The sequence below is a fragment of the Rhinatrema bivittatum genome, chromosome 1 (assembly GCF_901001135.1).
Source record: "Rhinatrema bivittatum chromosome 1, aRhiBiv1.1, whole genome shotgun sequence".
NCBI classification, from domain to species: domain Eukaryota; kingdom Metazoa; phylum Chordata; class Amphibia; order Gymnophiona; family Rhinatrematidae; genus Rhinatrema; species Rhinatrema bivittatum.
Genome location: NC_042615.1, coordinates 349,133,459 through 349,155,094, shown reverse-complemented (window position 1 = coordinate 349,155,094; position 21,636 = coordinate 349,133,459). Strand labels below are relative to the sequence as shown.

The 21,636-nt window shown below is 42.7% G+C and overlaps 1 protein-coding gene across 2 annotated transcripts in view; it reads right to left on the bottom strand.

Annotated features, from left to right (window-relative positions):
* Nucleotides 1-12,391: 12,391 nt before the first annotated feature.
* The window catches only part of COQ2 (coenzyme Q2, polyprenyltransferase), a 105,710-nt gene continuing 96,465 nt past the window's right edge, over nucleotides 12,392-21,636 (bottom strand). For both annotated transcript variants that reach the window (XM_029599565.1, XM_029599572.1), the window contains one exon: nucleotides 12,392-12,639. In XM_029599565.1, coding sequence (XP_029455425.1) covers nucleotides 12,460-12,639 — 180 coding nt within the window. In that variant the 3' untranslated portion in view covers nucleotides 12,392-12,459. The remainder of the gene's footprint in view (nucleotides 12,640-21,636) is intronic.

The window sequence follows — 21,636 nt, the reverse complement described above, 5'->3', positions numbered from 1 at the left end:
ATGGACCCTTGGTCTGACCCAGTATGACATATCTTATGTTCTTAAGGATGAGTTTTTGTGTTAGGTGCAGCTGAACACTGATTTCAGATTAGGGTTGCCGACTGGCTTCAGATTTTCAGGACAGGTTGATCCAGTCCTGGTTTTACTCCCCTGCATGCAGGTACTTATAGTCTTGCTTTTCTTACGGAATGAATTAGAGAAATCAAAATAAGTCCTAGCATGCAGTGGGGTAAAACTGGATCAAACTGTCCTGAAAATCTGGAGCCAGTTGGTGACCCTATTTCAGATGGAATTCCAGGTAGATAAAAACAAAGTGTATACCTTTGTTTATCTGTCTGTACATGTTTTCAGTTTTTCTTTTCTCTTTCTCGCAGGCTCTTTTAAATGTTTTCATGTCTTGGGTTCACCTGTAATATACGCTTTATTTATTTTATTAACACAGTTACTTATGTCTGGCCCTGTTTTTAAACATTATGTCTCTCTCTCTTTCTCTGTAATGTTGACAGTGTTGCAGTCTAGCTAGACTATGAAGTGTGTGCAGTTAGTGTAGCTAGGTTCAAAAAAGGTTTGGATAAGTTCTTGAAGGAGAAGTCCATTAACGGCTATTAATCAAGTTTACTTAGGAATAGCCACTGCTATTAATTGCATTAGTAGCATGGGATCTTCTTAGTGTTTGGGTAATTGCCAGGTTCTTGTGGCCTGGTTTGGCCTCTGTTGGAAACAGATGCTGGGCTTGATGGACCCTTGGTCTGACCCAGCATGGCAATTTCTTGTGTTCTTATGTGTGAAAACATAGCTGTTGACACAAGATGGTGAAAATCGAGCCTCGTCTCCTCTAGCGATGTTGATCTGCTGGATTGGTGAAATGCTGGCAGCGGGTGTAGTTAAAGTAGGTGAATGGACTCCTTCTCCAAGGTCTGTGTGGGGAGTGTTGTCTCCTAGCTTGCTTCTGGACCTATCTAAGCTTTAATTAAAATAATAGAGAATGTTCCTCCAGTACTCTGTCCCCACTTATCTTCTGAAGATGTACTAGACAGGAGTTCCCTAATGAATGTCCAGAAGGCTTGTTGGAATTTGGTTAGCTACTTTTGTATTAAAAAAAAAACAACCCAATAATTAAATTTCCTTATTCTCACTAGAGCACAGAGGAAATTTGGGAATTAATGTGAGAGAAATAAAGGAACTCCCCACTCACAACTTTCCTTTCTACTCACAAATCTGGCACACTCAGTCACTTTGTTTTTACTGCTGCTTTAGATGAGAATATAAGGACCACTTGGAGTTTGTAAGTGCCCCTTTTGAATGCTCTGCTAGGGACAAGTCTCTTATGCTGAATTTGTTCTCACTGTGCTGTCACAGAATTGTAAGCACAGTCAAAATTCTATCTCTTTTCCATACCAACTGTGCATTCTCCTTCCTGTTATCATGGATTATTCTTAGATTCAGAATTATTCTCAAATCCATGCTGTAACTTATTACACAGGTTTCAATATTAAGGAATCTGGCATTTAAAACCTAAGAACATAAGAACATGCCATACTGGATCAGACCAAGGGTCCATCAAGCCCAGCATCCTGTCACAACAGTGGCCAATCCAGGCAAGTTCCCAAAAACTAAGTCTATCCCATGCCACTGATGCTACTAATAGCATGGACTATTTTCTAAGTCAACTTGATTAATAGCAGGTAATGGACTTCTCCTCCAAGAACTTATCCAAACTTTTTTTAAACCTAGCTACACTAACTGCACTAACCACATCCTCTGGCAACAAATTCCAGAGTTTAATTGTGCATTGAGTGAAAAATAACTTTCTCAGACTAGTTTTAAATGTGCTACATGCTAACTTCATGGAGTGCCCCCTAGTCTTTCTATTATATGAAAGAGTAAATAACCAATTCACATTTACCCATTATAGACCTCTCATAATTTTAAACACCTCTATCATATCCCCCCCTCAGCCATGTCTTCTCTAAGCTGAAAAGTCCTAACCTCTTTAGTCTTTCCTCATAGGGCAGCTGTTCCATCCCCTTTATATCATTTTGGTCACTCTTCTCTGTACCTTCTCCATCACAATTATATCTTTTTTGAGACGCAGTAACCAGAATTGTACACAGTATTCAAGGTGTGGTCTTACCATGAAGCGATACAGAGGTATTATGACATATTCCATTTTATTCACCATTCCCTTTCGAATAATTCCCAACATTCTGTTTGCTTTTTTGACTGCCGTAGCACACTGAGCCGTCGATTTCAATGTGTTATCCACTATGACGCCTAGATCTCTTTCTTGGGTGGTAGCTTCTAATATGGAACCTAACATCGTGTAACTATAGCATGGGTTATTTTTCCCTATATGCATCACCTTGCACTTATCCACATTACATTTCATCTGCCATTTTCCAGTCTTACAAGGTCCTCTGGCAATTTATCACAATCCGCTTGTTATTTAACTACTCTGAATAATTTTGTATCATCTGCAAATTTGATTACTCCACGCGTCGTATTCCTTTCCAGATCATTTATAAATATATTGAAAAGCATGGGTCCCAGTACAGATCCCTGAGGCACAACACTGCCCACTCCCCTCCACTGAGAAAATTGTCCATTTAATCCTCCTCTCTGTTTCCTGTCTTTTAACCAGTTTGCAATCCATGAAAGGACATCGCTACCTATCCCATGACTTTTTAGATTTCCTAGAAGCCTCTCATGAGGAACTTTGTCAAACACCTTCTGAAAATCCAAATACACTACATCTACCGGTTCACCTTTATCCACGTTTATTAACCCTTCAAAAAAGTGAAGCAGATTTGTAAGGCAAGACTTCCCTTGGGTAAAGTCATGTTGACTTTGTTCCATTAAACCATGTCTTTCTATATGTTCTGTGATTTTGATGTTTAGAACACTTTCCACTATTTTTCTTGGCACTGAAGTCAGGCTAACCGATTTGTAGTTTCCTGAAGCCTCTTATTATTTTGTTTGATAAATTGAGAAGCAGTGTTTCTGTGCTGCGGTTTTTCCTGAAACCATGTTGTGAGGGATGTAGAATTTTGTTGTTCTCTAAGTGTTCATTAAGTTGTATCAGTGCTAGGGATGTGAATCGTTTTTTGACGATTTAAAATATCGTCCGATATATTTTAAATCGTCAAAAAATCGTTAGGGCCACGATACAATACCAATTCCCCCGATTTATCGTTAAAAAATCGTAAATCGGGGGAAGGGGGAGGGCAGGAAAACCGGCACACTAAAACCCCCTAAAACCCACCCCTGACCCTTTAAATTAAATCCCCCACCCTCCCGAACCCCCCCCCCCCATGCTTTAAATTACCTGGGGATCCGGTGGTGGTCCAGAACGGCGGCGGTCCGGAATGGCCCCCTCAATAGAATTGTGTTGTCTTCAGCCGGCGCCATTTTTCAAAATGGCCGCCGCAAAATGGCGGCGGCCATAGACAAAAATGATTCGACGCAGGAGGTCGTTCCGGACCCCCGCTGGACTTTTGGCAAGTCTTGTGGGGGTCAGGAGGCCCCCCCAAGCTGGCCAAAATTTTCCTGGGAGTCCAGCGGGGTTCCGGGAGCGATTTCTTGCCGCGAATCGTTTTCGTACGGAAAATGGCGCCGGCAGGAGATCGACTGCAGGAGGTCGTTCTGCGGGGGTTCCCGACCCCCGCTGAACGACCCCTGCAGTCGATCTCCTGCCGGCGCCATTTTCCGTACGAAAACGATTCGCGGCAAGAAATCGCTCCCGGAACCCCGCTGGACTCCCAGGAAAATTTTGGCCAGCTTGGGGGGGCCTCCTGACCCCCACAAGACTTGCCAAAAGTCCAGCGGGGGTCCGGAACGACCTCCTGCGTCGAATCGTTTTTGTCTATGGCCGCCGCCATTTTGCGGCGGCCATTTTGAAAAATGGCGCCGGCTGAAGACAACACGATTCTATTGAGGGGGCCGTTCCGGACCGCCGCCGTTCTGGACCACCGCCGGATCCCCAGGTAATTTAAAGCATTTGGGGGGGGGTTCGGGAGGGTGGGGGATTTAATTTAAAGGTTCGGGGTGGGTTTTAGGGGGGTTTAGTGTGCCGGCTCACGATTTTAACGATTTTTCACGATAGTTTACACACCCAAACGGCAACAATACGATTCCCTCCCCCTCCCAGCCGAAATCGATCGTTAAGACAATCGAGGACACGATTCACATCTCTAATCAGTGCTGCTTTCTCTGTCATCTTTGCGAGTAAGGGAAGGTTAGAGATAGGACGGTAATTATTCAAATCATCAGGATCAAGGTTCTTTTTTTTTAATATTGGAGTGATTGTTGCGATTTTTAATTTAGTTGGTAGCTCACCTTCTTCTAGTGATTTGTTTATAATTGCAGCTATGGTTGGGGCAATAATGTGTGCCATTTCCTTTAGCTCTCAGGTTGGGATTATATCAAGATCATGACGAGCTGGGTTTATTTTTCTTAGCATTTTTTCAGTTTCAGTATTTGAAATTGGGTCAAAATTGGGTTGTTGTGTTAAAAAGTTCTTCTGTGATCGAGGATTTGTTGAAGGTGCCAGAAATTTTGCTTATTTTGTTCTTGGCAAGTTCTTGACTTAAATTATTTGTATCGGATGTGGAGGTGTTGTTATTGTTCTCGTCTATGAGGTTTCTTACAATGTTAAAGAGGGAGTTGGAGTTATTTGTTGAGTTTTTATCTTTTGACTATAGTAGTCACGTTTGGTGTTCAGAGTCATTTTTTTGTAGGAGGCGAGTTGCGAGCGGTATCTTTGTAGGGTTATTGGGCAATTGGATTTTTGCCATTCTTTTTCCATCTTCCTCAGGTTGGATTTCATTGATCTCAGGTGAGAGTCGAACCATGGATTGTTTTTTTTAATCATTTTCGATTTCACGGGGTTTATGTTATTTGCAGTTTGTTCTGTAAGGTGGAGCTAGGATTGAGTAGCGTTGTTTATATTGGAGAGGTCCAGATTTGCTAGTTGTTTTCCTAGTTATTGTTGGAGTAAGTTGGGCTGGAAGGGTGGTCTGTAGTTGAATGATAGTGGTTCATTTGTTCTTGTCATGTTGTTGGTTGTTACTTGGGTCCTGCATTGTAAAAGGTAGTGGTCGGACCAGGGGACTGGTTTGGATGATATTGATGTGTCTGAGAAAAAGTTGTTGGTGAAGATCAGGTCTAAAGTGTGACCTGCTTTATGAGTGGGGTTGTTAACTAGTTGGTTCAGATTTAGGCTGGACAGCATGTCGAGCAGGGTTTGGCAGTTTTGTGATCTGGGGTTTGCATCTGTGTGGAGGTTGAAGCCCCGAGTAATATCATTGGTTTTTTTCCTGCTAATGTTTGTTATTAAGAATTCTAAGAGTGGGGAGATCTCGTTGTCTAGAAGTTTTGGAGAGCAGTATACTAGACATAATTGTAGGAATTCTGAGTCAAATAGAGCGATTTCATATTTCTTAGGGAGGTTGTGAGGTATCAGTTTCATTTCGAGATGCTTTTTTATGATGAGGAGTACATAGGTAGGGACCTTCATTTTCAGTGTTTATTTTATTTTTCTCCTAAATTTATCAACATTCATTATAGCAAACAAAAATCGGAGGAAAAAAAATCAGCAAAAGAAAATGACTCCTTGTTTTCCGCTGGTTTTTCTCCCATTTTTTGTCATTAAACTAAACACTGATAAATTCCCAGGAAAATAGAATAACTGACAACAAAGTTCCCTCTACATAGGTCATGCATCTCTCACAGAAATGAATACTTTTACTCAAAGCTTTGGTCTTTCAATAGAATTATTTCTAATCTCATTTGGTCAAGAAAAAGACCAAAGAAAATAAGAGACATTTGGACTCCCTCCCCCTTCAAATATAGTTAGCTTCTCAATGCTATTTTATTTCCCACTGGCTGACATTCTCTCATGTCTATGGATCAGCTGTCTGCCAAAGCTAATGTTTCTTTTCTGAGCTCTAGATGTTTTTCCATTTGTGCCCAAATAAAGTCAGAATGAGTTAGAAAACTTTACACATTTAAGGCCTGATTTTAAATGGCCTACATGTGCAGAAAACAGGGGTTGCGCGCATCTCCCAGTTCTATCTCCCTTGTTATTTGTAACTGCCTCCTTCTACACCTCTAGGTTATTTAGTTGTTTTTTGTACACCCCTGTTTATATGTAAACCGGCATGATGTGATTTCTTCATGAATGCCAGTATATAAAAATCTTAAATAAATAAATAAATAAAATTTAAAAGGGGCCCGGTCACGGGCATAACCCCTGTACGTGCCCAAGAGCCGGGCCTCGGCAAAGGGGCAGTCTGGGGGGCAGGGAGGGGTGGTCCAGGGGGCGGGGCTGGAGGTGCCCGGTTCAGCGGCCATTTGCTGCTGTGCCGGGGGATCACATGCTCCTTAATTGGAGCCAGACTGGGAGGGAACTGGGGAAACCTGACGATGCATCGCCGCGCGATTTTTCCTTAACTCTGCCCCCCCTTGTGCACGCTGCCCGCGGTTTTATAACATGTGCGCTCTGGTGCACGTATGGTATAAAACTGAGCGTCCATCTGTGTGCGCGCGCACACGTATTTTTAAAAAATCTACCCCAAAGGTATGTAGGCCCTATGAGGACCATGTTCAGCTGTTGGCCAGCTGGCAAATTAGCCAGATAAACTTATCTGGCTAACTTTGCAGGAGAGGTGGAAGGAGGGGGCAGGTGATGATGATAATGCCAAGGGGTGGAAGGAGATGGATGATGATGATGCCAGGGGAGAGGGAAGGTGATGATGATGATGCCAAGGAGGGAGGGGGGTGGAGGTAGAAGGAAGATGATGATGATGCCAGGAAGTAAGGGAGAGGGAAGCTGATGATCGGCTGGGTGTAGAGGCTATGTGGAGGGAGTTGGACAGGCAGGGGTTGTGCAGAAGAGGTGGAGGGAGAAGGAGGGTGATGATGTTGGGAGGTAGATGGGGAGGAAAGCTGGAGGGAGAGGGAAGGTGATGGTGCCAGGAGTTGGGCAAGAGGAAAGGGAAGATGATGAAGTCAGAGGAGAGGGAAGAGGTGATTATGATGCTGGAGAGTAAGGGAGAGGGAAAAGAGGATAACGTGATGGTGCTGGGGATGGGCGGAGAAGGAAGGTGATGATGATGCTTGCAGGGTAGAAGAAAGAGAAAGGAAAATGATAATGGTGACAGTGGTGTTGTGCCACAGTGTACTGAACCCTGTGCCAGGTGTGCTCCAACACAAAAAAGGTTGGGAACCACTGCTCTAGTAACCTGCTAGCCATTGTTTGGTTAGCGATAGTTGTGGTCTTGGGGATGAGAAATATCACCTTACAAATAATTATGTCTACCTGGATTTGCAGTCATATAGGTGAGAGTCTGTTAGCAATTATTTGGACGGCTTAGTACTTATATTTCATTTATTAAAATGTATTTATCGCTTAACACTTGCAGCCTAAGCGATGTACAAAATAAAACACTCAAATATTATCCAAGAGCACATACAAACAAATTTACAATACTAAATGTTGAAAACATAACAACAAATACACTGATTTTAACAGCTTCTCAGTAATGCAGAGCTCGTTAGTGGAGGCAAAGCACCTTGGATTGTGATGTATCTTGTCTTTTAATTTATACTCTTCATTTTATTATGTATTCTTTGCACTGTTTATCTTACTGTGCTCCACTCTGGGTTTAGAAGTTCAGATATATAAATCAAATATATATATATATGAAAAATGGGTAATTCCTTTACAGCCAGTGGTTTTCCTTTAGTTTGTTTTCAATATTTTTATAGCTTTTATCCCAAGAACTAGAAATTCCAACCAGAAACATTTTTCGATTTCCACAACTGAGTCATTTTGCAGCAGAAACACACAAGTGTCCTCTGTTTGAGCTTCTGCTAACTCTTTCAGAACAGAATATAACAAAACAGAAGGAAGCACAGACGTCATATATTGTAATCTCTCCCCACACAAGAGCATGAGCAGAGTGTGAATGGCATTTGTAGGAAAAGCTCTGGTGGAGGTAAAACTTCTTGACGTGGCTTGACCTTGTCTATGGAACTCTGCCCTGGACCTATCAGCTATTTATAGCTGAAAGGAAAGAGTACAGTATTTTATCTAGATATCACTATACTGTATGTAATTTAAACTTTAAAACTAATTATACAAATATTACACAGGCCAATTTGTCATGAACTCAGACTCAAATTGAGAGTCATTGCTGCATTAGATGATAATTACATGTGATAAAGATCCACAGGTCAGGATGACTCATTCTAATATAAAATGTTTTCCATTTCTGGGAAGGAAGTCTGTTGATCTGGAGGGCAGACATTTATAATCTTTCCCATGAAATATTTCTATCAGCTAAAGTTTATTATTGACCCCGTCACCATATTCTCCATCTTTGTTCCTTCTCTTTCGCAGTTATGCTTTTTACGCTGCCAGCACGTGGATGCTGTTAGCCTAAGATGCTAATTTTCAGATTGTAATCTTTGTAACCACTGCATAGTAACACAGCTGATGATAGCAGACAAGGGTCAGTTGGCTTACCCTGCCTGCCCCCGTTGTCTTCTTTTCTGGTTCTCTTTGGGCAGATGAGTTGTAGAAATTCTCATACTTAAAGCAACATCAAATCCCATTCCCCCATTCATGTTTCTGTTACCCGACAAACAGGCCGATACAGAACTGTGCGCTCGGCCATTTAGCCCCCGTTTGGCCACGCTATTACCCCTTACAGTATAAGGGGTAACAGCGCGTGGAAAATGTGTGGACAACCCCCCGAAACTAATAGCGCTCATCACATGCAAATGCATGTTGATGAGTCTATTAGTTACTCACCCAAAATACAGAAAGTAAAATGTGTGGCAAAGCCGCACATTTTACTCTCAGAAATTAACACCTGCCAAAGCCAGGCATTAATTTCAGCAGCACTGGGCAAGTGTACAGAAAAGCAGAAAAAACTGCTTTTCTGTATACTAAGTCGGAGGCCCCAAAAATTAAAAAAAAAACTTCTTAAAAAAAAAAATCTGCCTGCAGCCCACGGGTTGGAAAACGGACGCTCAATTTTGCAGGCGTCCATTTTCCGAACCCATGGCTGTCAGCGGGTTTGACAACTGATGCTGGTAAAATTAAGTGTTAGCTGTCAGACCCGCTGACAGCCGCTGCCTCCTTATTAGCGCTGGCACTAATTTAAATACTGAATCGCGCACCCAGGAGAGGTGCCTGGGCACGCATCAGGAGAGCAGTCACTCACCTTGGAGCACCAGCTCTCCCATGGAGTTTATTGAATTGACCTGATTGTTCCTACCACTGCCCCTTGTATCTGCCCCAAGGATGTCTAAATTATATTCCAGCATTGGCTTCCACTACCTCTACTTGAAAGGCAATACCAGGGATTGCAGTCTTCTTCTTTGGTTCTCACAAGTTACCTTACCTAATCCAACACCCAGGCCCTTGTCCATGTCTTACCACCAAACATAACAACAATTCAAACAGCCACCAGAACTGGTGAGTTAGGTTGTCAAAATATCCAGCCACACCCTATGGTTGATAAAAGCTGACTAGTGCCAACTTTTTCCATTACCTTCCCATCACTGGGTTCGCTGAAGGGGATGCTAAGCCTGATTCTTTAGCTAGGCCCGTTTCCAAAAGCAATTTTAAGAGCCTCTCCTCCACAGATTCCTGGATTCCAACAGGTTGTTTCGGTGAGCATGATTCTCTAACTCTTCAAGTTTTGCCGACTAATCCAAGGGCAGCTTTTCCAATTGCTGTATTTTCACTGTAGCTGCAGTAGAGTCGTCCTCTATTCTGCTGACCTGCCTTTCACCATGTCCATACAGGAACCAAATTCCGCTATCCAATTCTGTACCCCTGCTATTTGAGCAGATATAGCATCCAATCTGCCTCTTGATGCTGCTACTACAGCTTCAGTAAGTGCCGCAATATTCGTATCTTTCACAGCATCTGGAGATGCATTCTCTTTGGTAGCAGCCATCTTGGACTCAGAAAGACACAGCATCTCTCTCTCCCGTTTAGCAAGTCTCATGGACATAGCCTTAGGAAATCTCGTTATATATCTGTTCACAAACGAATTAACAATCATCTTGCAAATACACAGCACGAAAAGAGTCAACGCCGATGCGATGGAGCAGGATATTTTAGGGGCAGCACCCAGAGCCTGATCACCACCGTCCAGTTGGGTTCACCGCATCACATGACTCTGACATCATTATATTATTCAACTTTTTTTCCCCTCATTTCAGCTGGCTCAAATGGCAGCGGGGGGAAGGGGTGGATGGAGGTCAACAAAGACCCCCTACGGGAGAGGGGGTTAGGCTAGGAGCATCAGGACATGTGTTAAAATCCAAATGCTCCTGAAGAAATGTATCTAAAACTCCTGAGTTGTAGCTATCTTTCCGGAAAATAATGCAGCTTTGGCCAGCCGTATTTTATTTACATAGGATTACTTATGTATTAGCTGCTTTGCAAGTATTTGAAATTTTTATGCATGCAAATTTTATGCATAATATCGCTCATCAACATACAATGTTCACCTTCAGAAAGCATCACTGATAAACCCAATAGTATTCCTTCAGATAACACTGGTAAGCATTTCTGGGAACATTTTGTTTCCTCCACACCCTTCGGTGAAACAAGTAGATTTTAACAAGCTGAACACAAATATGCATTTATTATATCTGTATCACATACCATTTGCCAGAAATGTGCGATATACATTAAGCATTGTTACGTGTCTGTAGCGGCATAAGCTATAATGGCAATATTGGCACCAAAAAACAAAACTAAAAATGTTTTGCTGCAGATTTTCATTTGTAATCACTGTCTGATGCTTCGCGGATGAGAGTCCAACAATAGTCACCCAGCATGGAGAGGTTCCACTTGCCTTGATACCGTTTCTCCATTTTGACAATGTCTTGATGAAACGTTTCACCATGTTCATCACTCACAGCATCAAGGTTGTCTGGGAAGAAGTCCAAGTGGGAATGAAGAAAATATATCTTCAATGACATGTTGCACTTCATCAATTTGTCTGCCTGAAGCAAATTTTCAACCTGTTCGACATAGTCTGCTGCCTTATAGTTACAAACACAAACTTGGCCGTTTCTCAGAAACCTTACAGGATGTACAAATTTCAAAGTAATATCTGTGATCAGCATCAAAAAATCTATTTGGAACACCAAAAAGCCTGAAGGAAATAAAAACTTTGTTTATCAGTGTTATATAAAATATGCCTAATGCATGTATGTGTGCTCCTAATTTTAAGCAGTTACACGAGGAAATATTTGAGCATTTCCCTTAGGACTTATTGGCTTTTACACGCACCAAGTAAGCACATTTTAAAACATGCATGTGTGAAGGAATTAACCAATTTGACCAAGTAGTCCACCATTTTGCCCAGTGTATCTCTAGGTCATCCAGACTCCTCTGATTTTTCAGCCTATACTCCCCCCAGTATACCCAGACCCCTCACACAGTGTTTGGCTGTAACACGTTTTATCCAGACTTATATCTGATAAACAGCAGAAGTAAATATTCTCAGGTAACAGCCCGATGCGCACTGCGTTCACTGGTTTTAAAATCGGGATTTATGCACATAAAGTTTGGCCCTACCCTGGAATAACCCTGACCACCCCAAATCCGCCCCTTTTTTTACGTGCATTATATTGCTCACACGTGCATATACACACATAATTTAGCACTTTTAAAATAAGAGTTGGGTGCTCGGCCCATATACTCGCATATATGGGCCTTTTTACACTTAAAATTCACCTCAAAGCAACTCTTAAAATTCACCTCAAAGAGTGTATTTTTGCATACAACATCATTACAAAATATTTAATTGATGGGTATTTAATTTCACATTATATATAGTTGAATCCATATATAATAAGATCAAACGATAAAAAGACAAATATAGCTTTCTAATTAATCTTCAATTTAGTAATGGGCTTTATGCAACAGATGTGCAATTGGTACCCTAGTACCTCAAATAAGCCCCACAAACTCTTAATAAAACAAAACAGCAAACACATTACTAGGCAGCCAACAGCAGAAGGGCACTATTAGGTGCTGTGAAAGACAATTTACCTGAATTCACTAGAATTCTTCATTGGAGATTTTAGAGGTTTTCCCCTCCGAAAGTTACTACCCAGGAAGGGGACATCACCAATGATCTGGTCAGAGGAATGAATTCCCATTGCAGGTCGCAGGGAGGGACAAAGGACCATACATATACCACCACGGATATCAGATTGCTGCCAGCAGTTCCTGCTCCTCTGCCGATCAGCATGTCAATCACCCACTGTCTGACGCGAAAGCAGCAACCAGGAAGGACATTGTATCAAACGGTGACACCAATTATTCCATCTTCCAAAATCAGTGAAACAATAAAGCTCACACACAGGGATTTTTATTTTAAAATGTCTCAGGCCATACATAAAATAAACCACATGTGCTTTTTTTTAATGCAGTTGTGCTCCGTTACTCTTGCCACTGTTTGAAGTCTCTTTTGTTTCACTTGTTTCTTTTTCTTTCCATAGGTTTCCCAGGACAATCCCAGCAAACAGCAACAATCCCACGGTGCGATTAGAGGTGAACTTCTTCCAGCAGTCCTCTGCCTTGTGTATGTCCAAAGTATAGATCTGAGAAAGTGAGAGACAGACACAGCTACAGCATTAGTATACGCTCGCATGCAGATAGTCCAGCATGTACTGGGCTGGAACAGACCATTTTATAATCCATTTTTCCCTTCTGTATCACTCCTCCATCCTAAGACAGCAACTGAGGTATAATGATACCAACTGAACAGTCAGAAGCACTGACTAGACACAAGGAGTATAACTTTCAAACAACTGCATGCGGCAGCAGATATTCATGTATGTGGCTGCACATAGATTTACTATAGTATTTTATAAAAACATGCACATGAAATACACATGTTATAAAATACGCATATCTCTACCCTGCAACATGTGCACTTATGTAGGCTTGTGTGTGAATAGACACAATGCATTGAATGCACATACTTTACCCACCTATTTTAAAATATAAGTGAGAATATTATACACGTAGAAGTAAAAAGCAGGTGTTATCCGAGGACAGCAGGATGTTAGTCCTCACACATGGGTGACATTATCAGATGGAGCCTCGACACGTAAAAAATTATGTCAAAGTTTCTAGAACTTTCACTTGGCACACTGAGCATGCCGAGAATGCCCTATAGCACATGTCCACACGAGGTCCCTCTCCAGACTTAAAACATAGAATTATATATAAAAACAAAAATAGGAGAAACTCAACTCCACTGGGTGACGGACAGTTTTCGTGAGGACTAACATCCAGCTGTCCTGGGAGAACACCTGTTACAGGTAAGCAACTCTGCTTTCTCCAAGGACAAGCAGGATTGGTAGTTCTCACACATGGGTGAATCCCTAGATACAGACTATTCCCCAACATAAAAGGGGACCAACAGACACCCAAACCAGGTGCCAACAGGCACAAAAACATTGGTGCTGTTGGTAACAGAGGGTGAGACAGCCTGAATCTAAACATCGGGCCCTAGGTGGGACAGAGTTGGGGTCTACACCTCAAACAGATTCTGAAGGACAGATTGGCCAGACCTACTATCGCGTCGGCCATCCCTTTCCAAGCAACAGTGAGATGTGAATGTGTGGAGAGAACTCCACGTCGCAGCCTTGCAGATCACCTCCACGGGAACTGCTCACAAGTGGGCCACCAATGCTGCCATGGCTCTGACAGAATGATCCATGACATGACCCCCAAGATGCAGTCCTGCCTGGGCATAACAGAGAGATGCAATCTGCTAGCCAACTGAATAGTGTTTGTTTGGCATCGGCACTGCCCAATCTATTCCTGTCAAAAGAAACAAAAAGTGGGGTGGACTGTCTATGAGCTTCTGTCTGCTCCAGATAGAAGGCTAAGGCTCGCTTGCAGTCCAAACTGTGCACTATTTGTTCGCCTTGGTCTGAATGGGGCCTGGGAAAGAATGCTGGCAGGACGATGGACTGGTTAAGATGAAAGTCCATCACCACCTTAGGGAGGAACTTAGGGTCTGTGCATAAGATCACCTGTCATGAAAAATAAGTGTAAGGTGGATAAGTCACTAAGGCCTGGAGCTCGATGACCCTGTGTGCAGAGGTGACCGCCACCAAAAATATGACCCTTCCAGGCCAGGTATTTCAGGTCACAGTGGCTCAAAAGGAGCTTTCATCAATTGAGCTAATACCACATTGAGGTCCAAAGACACAGCAGGAGGCCTTAGGGGAGGTTTCAACTGAAGCTGGCCCCACATAAAATGTACAACTATAGGCTGTATAGAGATGGGCGTTCATAGAAACATAGAAATGACGGCAGAAGAAGACCAAATGGCCCATCCAGTCTGCCCAGCAAGCTCCCACACTTTTTTTTTCTCTCTCATACTTATCTGTTACTCTTGGCCTTTAGTAATCTTTTGGTTCTATTTCCCTTCCACCCCCGCTATTAATGTAATCTTTTAGTTCTATTTCTCTTCCAACCCCACCATTAATGTAGAGAGCAGTGCTGGAACTGCTTCTAAGTGAAGTATCTAGCTTAATTGGTTAGGGGTAGTAACCGCCGCAATAAGCAAGCTACTCCCACGCTTATTTGTTTACCCAGCCTGTGCAATTCAGACCTTGTTGGTTGTTAGATGAATATAAATCCACTTTTCTTCGTTTCCCCCTGCCGTTGAAGCAGAGAGCTTCTCTGGATATGTATTGAAAATGAAGTATCAGGCTTAATTGATTCGGGTAGTAACCGCCGTAGCAAGCAAGCTACACCCATGCTTATTTCCTTACCCAGACTGTGGAATTCAGTCCTTGTTGGTTGTTGTCGGAATATAAAAATCATCTTTTCTTCATTCCCCCTGCCGTTGAAGCAGAGAGCAACACTGGATATGCATTGAAAGTGAAGCATCAGGCTTGTTTGGTTTGAGGTAGTAACCGCCGTAACAAGCAAGCTACTCCCTGCATTTTTTGTGAATGCAAATCCTTTTTTTCACATTTCTACTTGCTGTTGAAGCATAGAGAACTGTCGGAGTCGCATTTACCGTGTGTATGTCTATGAATATGGGTATTATCTCCAGGTAGTAGCAGTCTTTCCCGCAAGCCTCCCTTCTCTTCCTTCACATCCTCTAGACTTTATGGATCCACAGTGTTTATCCCACGTCCTTTTGAAGTCCTTCACAGTTTTAGTCTTCACCACTTTCTCCGGAAGGGCGTTCCAGGCATCCACCACCCACTCCATGAAGAAATACTTCCTGACATTGGTTTGGAGTCTTCCTCCTTGGAGCTTCAAATCGTTTTGCTAATTTTTTTCCCCAATGGAAAAGGTTTGTCATTGTCTTTGGATCATTAAAACCTTTCAAGTATCTGAAAGTCTGTATCATATCACCTCTGTTCCTCCTTTCCTCCAGGGTGTACATATTTAGATTCTTCAATCTCTCCTCATAAGTCATTTGATGAAGACCATCCACCTTTTTGGTCGCCCTTCTCTGGACCGCCTCCATCCTGTCTCTGTCCCTTTGGAGATACGGTCTCCAGAACTGAGCACAGTACTCCAGGTGAGGCCTCACCAAGGCCCTGTACAAGGGGATCATCACTTCCCTTTTTTTTTTTTACTTGAAATTCCTCTCACTATGCAGCCCAGCATTGGCTTTAGCTATCACCTTGTCACATTGTTTCCCCAACTTCAGATCGTTTGATGCTATCACCCCAAGGTCTCTCTCCTGCTCCGTGCACATCAGCCCTTCACCCCCATCGAATACAGTTCTTTTGGATTTCCGCACCCCAAATGCATGTCTCTGCACTTCTTGGCATTGAATCTCAGCTGCCATATATTTGACCACTCTTCCAGCTTCTTTAAATACAGTCTCATTCTCTCCACTCCTTTTGGCGTGTCCATTCTGTTGCAGATCTTAGTGTCATCCACAAAAAGACAAACCTTACCTTCTACCTCTTCCACTATGTCGCTCACATAGATATTGAACAGTACAAGTCCCAACACCGTTCCTTGCGGCATTCCGCTTAACACCGCTCTCTCTTCCGAGTAAGTTCCATTTACCATCACACATTGTCTTCTGTCCATCAACCAGTTTGCAATCCAGGCCACCACCTCGGCACTCACTCCTAAGCTTCTCATTTTACTCACCAGCCTCCTGTGCGGGACCATATCAAAAGCTTTGCTGAAATCCAAGTAGATGACATCGAGCGCTCTTCCTCTATCCAATTCCCTAGTCACCCAGCCAAAAAAGTAGATCAGATTTGTCTGACAGGATCTTGCCCTTGTGAATCCATGCTACCTCTGGTCCAGCAATTCTCCCGACTGTAGATAGTTCACTATTCTTTCTTTCAGCAGTGACTCCATTTCTTTTCCCACCACCGAGGTGAGGCTAACATAAGAAAATGCCATACTGGGTCAGACCAAGGGTCCATCAAGCCCAGCATCCTGTTTCCAACAGTGGCCAATCGAAACTGGCAAGTACCCAAAAACTAAGTCTATTCCATGTTACCATTGCTAATGGCAGTGGCTATTCTCTAAGTGAACTTAATAGCAGGTAATGGACTTCTCCTCCAAGAACTTATCCAATCCTTTCTTAAACACAGCTATACTAACTGCACTAACCACATCCTCTGGCAACAAATTCCAGAGTTTAATTGTGCGTTGCGTAAAAAAGAACTTTCTCCGATTAGTTTTAAATGTGCCCCATGCTAACTTCATGGAGTACCCCCTAGTCTTTCTACTATCCGAAAGAGTAAAGAACCGATTCACATCTACCCGTTCTAGACCTCTCATGATTTTAAACATCTCTATCATATCCCCCCTCAGCCTTCTCTTCTCCAAGCTGAAAAGTTCATAACCTCTTTAGTCTTTCCTCATAGGTGAGCTGTTCCATTCCCCTTATCATTTGGTAGCCCTTCTCTGTACCTTCTCCATCGCAATTATATCTTTTTTGAGATGCGGCGACCAGAAATGTACACAGTATTCAAGGTGCGGTCTCACCATGGAGCGATACAGAGGCAATAAGACATTTTCCATTTTATTCACCATTCCCTTTCTAATAATTCCCAACATTCTGTTTGCTTTTTTGACTGCCGCAGCACACTGAACCGACGATTTCAATGTGTTATCCACTATGACACCTAGATCTCTTTCTTGGGTTGTAGCACTTAATATGGAACCCAACATTGTGTAATTATAGCATGGGTTATTTTTCCCTATATGCATCACCTTGCACTTATCCACATTAAATTTCATCTGCCATTTGGATGCCCAATTTTCCAGTCTCACAAGGTCTTCCTGCAATTTATCACAATCTGCTTGTGATTTAACTACTCTGAACAATTTTGTGTCATCTGCAAATTTGATTATCTCACTCGTCGTATTTCTTTCCAGATCATTTATAAATATATATAGTTACCAGCCTCCTCTCTGCTCCCACTCTTGTGAAGCGGGACCACCACTGCTCTTCTCCAATCTCTCGGCACCACTCCCGTTTCCAAGGATCTATTGAACAGGTCACTCAGCGGAGCTGCCAGCACATCTCTGAGCTCTTTCAGTATCCTGGGATGAACCTCATCCGGCCCCATGGTTTTTTCCGCTTTCAGTTTCCCCAGCTCTTCCCATACATTCTCTACTGTAAATGGAGTTACATCTACTCCACTCCCCTCCAGTTTCTTGTTAACTAGCGATGGTCCTTCTCCAGGGTCCTCTTTTAGTGAACACCGAACTGAAGTATTTGTTTAATATTTCTGCCATTTGTCTCTTTCCACACATTGATCTTTTCCACCTTTCAATTTCACTATACCATTTTGGACTTTCCTCCTTTCTCTGATGTATCTGAAAAATGTTTTGTCACCTCGTGTTACTTCTTTGGCAATCCTTCCGCTTGACTTTTTGCCTTCTTGATTACTTTCTTCGTCTCCCTCAGTTCTACCAGATTTTCTTCTTTGTGCTCCTCCCTTTGGGATCCTTTATATTTCTTGAACACTGTGGGGTGGATTTTAAAAGCCCTGCTCGCGTAAATCCGCCCGGATTTATGCGAGCAGGGCCTTGCGCGCCGGCGCGCCTATTTTCCATAGGCCTGCCGGTGCGCGCAGAGCCCCGGGACTCGTGTAAGTCCCGGGGTTTTTCGAGGGGGGCGTGTCGGGGCGTGGCCGATCGGCGCGGCGTTTTGGGGGCGGGACGTGGCGTTTTGGGGGCGGGCCCGGGGGTGTGGTTTCGGCCCGGGGCGGTCCGGGGGCGTGGCCGCGCCATCCGGAACCGCCCCCGGGTCGCGTCTCGGCGCGCTAGCGGCCCGCTGGCGCGCGGGGATTTACTTCTCCCTCTGGGAGGCGTAAATCCCCCGACAAAGGTAGGGGGGGTTTAGACAGGGCCGGGGCGGTGGGTTAGGTAGAGGAAGGGAGGGGAAGGTGAGGGGAGGGCGAAAGAGAATTCCCTCCGAGGCCGCTCCGATTTCGGAACGGCCTCGGAGGGAACGGAGGTAGGCTGCGCGGCTCGGCGCGCGCCGGCTACACGAAATCGGCAACCTTGCGTGCGCCGATCCAGGATTTTAGCGGCTATGCGCGTATCTACTAAAATCCAGCGTACTTTTGTTTGCGCCTGATGCACCAACAAAAGTACGCGAAGGCGCACTTTTTAAAAATCTACCCCTGTTCTTTTAGCCTTTATTTTGTCAGCCACCTCCTTTGAGAACCAGATAGGTTTTATTCTTCTTTTGCTTTTCTTTACTTTTCTAACATATAGATTAGTTGCCTTGGTAATTGCTCCTTTTAGTTTGGTCCACTGTTGTTCCACATCTCTCTCGTTCTCCCAGCCTTTTAGTTCTTCCTCTAGGTACTTCCCCAATTCATCAAAGTCCGTGTTTTTGAACTGCAAAACTCGGGTCTTCATGCTTCTTCTCCGTATTTTTGTGTGATATGAAGCTATAGATCACTGGTGCTGAGGTGGGCACCCACCTGGACATCAGAGACATTATCTCCATTACTGAGCACTAAATCGAGTATAGCTCCCTCTCTTGTGTGTCCCATTACCATTTGTTTGAACAAAGCCCCTTGCAGTGCATCCACTATTTTTCTACTATTGTTAGATTCTGCAGAAGAGATACTCCAGACTATATCCGGCAGATTAAAGTCTCCAACAATCACTTCTCCCTTCTTTCCCATCTTTTGGATGTCTTCAACCAGATCTCTGTCATGCTCTTCCTTTTGATTTGAAGGCCTTTAAACCACTCCAATATAAATGGATGCCCCATCATCTTTTTTTAGGTCGGCCCATAGTGCTTCTTCATTGCCCCATCTTCCTTGCAGTTCAGATGCTTGCATATTGTTTCTGACATAAAAGAGCCACTCCTCCCCCTTTCCTGTCCTCTCTGTCCTTCCTTAACAAGTTATAGCCCAGTATTGCCGTATCCCAATTATGTGATTCCGTGAACCACGTCTCCGTGACAGCAACAACGTCCAAGTCCGCCTCCACCATTAGGGCTTGCAGATCTGGGATTTTATTGCCCAAACTATGAGCATTTGTGCTCATAGCTTTCCTACTTTTCCTGGACTCCTTTTGTGACTTTAGTTGAGTTTTGTTATCCACTTCACCCGTCACAATGTGCTTATTCCTTTGGTTACTGGTCTGGAATTTCTGTATGCATTGGGTTTCTTCTCTCTTGGAAGCTCGAAATTTGAATGGTACACCATCAAGACGGGTGTACCTCAAGGATCATCAGTCTCTGCACTGTTATTTAATATCTATCTTTTACCATTGTGTCGCCTTTTAGCTAGTCTTAATCTAAATTTCAAAATTTACGCAGATGACATTCAGTTTACCATCCCTTTTTCTGAATATTGGTCTAAAACCTTTGCTTTACTTCAACTCTACTTAACAATAAAAACCTGGCTTTCCACAACAGACTAAAATTAAACGCCTCAAAACAGATTTAATTTATCTGTCTACAGTACCAGACTCTAATCACCGGGCAATCAATACCTATAAAGCCACATGCAAAAAACCTAGGTATGCTTATTGATTCCAGACTTGCAATGACCAATAACATATCAGCCACAGTAAAAAAAATCCTTTTTTAAATTACATATGCTAAAACAACTAAAACCCCTGTTACTATCTTCAGACTTCTGCTCAGTCACACAAGCTTTAATTCTAACAAATTTAGACTACTGTAATTCATTATATTTAGGACTACCCACATCAACTATTCACCCCTTGCAACTTGTCCAAAATGGACCCTGTTTAACTTACCTCGGAGAGAACATATTACACCTATCCTCCAGCAGCTCCATTGGCTACCAGTATCCTATTGCATTATTGTCAATTATCCATAACTTGTTATATAATGCTAACTCAATTTGGCTCTGTTCCCTACTAAGAATATACAAACCCACTAGACAGCTTCGATCCATGGACAAATGCACACTAGAAGTACCGTCTGTAAAAATCGCAAGTTTAGCGCCGACTCGAAAGCGGGCCTTCTCTGTTGCGGGCCCGATCCTGTGAAACTCTCTCCCAGAACAAATTTGCCTAACCGCTAATACTAAATAATTTAAGAAAGCTCTGAAAACTCACCTTTATACCATTGCCTACAATATTCAATAACTATTACCGCATACACATACAAATACGTCATAATGAGGCTGGTTCCTCTGCCTCCCTCCCACATCTTCATTTGTATATAGTAAACTATCTTTGTTCTCCCCTCTTTATCTCTTTTCCCCAGTTTATGCGCCCTTTGTTATAATGTAACTTTATGCTTCATCACATTTTGTCTCTTGTTACTTGTTTCTGTTAATTGCTTAGTTCGATGTAAACCGAGTTGATTTGATTTGTATCAAGAAAGTCGGTATATAAAAGCCTTAAATAAATAAATAAATACTCGCAGCAGAAATTGATTTAATGATTTTACTGTAAATGTGATTTATTTTATGATAGCTTGGTTTGTCTTTTCTGTGATCTTACTATAGCTGGCACAAAATGAGCAGTTCCTAATACAGATGTTGTTATCAAATCTGACATAATACGGACTGTCTGATAAGTCATGTTGTTTATGCTTTGATCTCTCATTGCAACAAATTATATGTTGGGCGCACTATGCGTCCGGTTAAAAAATGTCTTATAGAACATTGTAGCCAGATCAACACAATGGATGAACATGCACTGACAGTTTTGCATTGTATTTTGAAAGGACACACTTTTCAAGACTTCCTATGGACAGTGTTGGAATTTGTCCCTCCTCCTCCACATGGAGGTGATCACTTAGTGTTATTAAATTATTGTGAGAACTTTTGGATTTTTAGATTAAGAGCAGTACATCCTTTTGGTCTCAATGATAAAATAATGTGGCATTCATTATAAGTTTTAATTTTAATCTATGCTGTGGTATATTTGGACATAGTATTGATTGACAGCAGTTTTCCCGCCCTGAGACTTTTAAAAATGGCACTGGCAGCATACCAGCTCGACTTGACTGCTAGTGAATACTCTGATATGCTATTTATGCGCGTGATTTAGTTTGGAATGCTTAGTAGTAGAGAATAATATCTTGAAGTGATGAAGACCTTCAAAGCGGCGTGGGATAAACACTGTGGATCCATAAA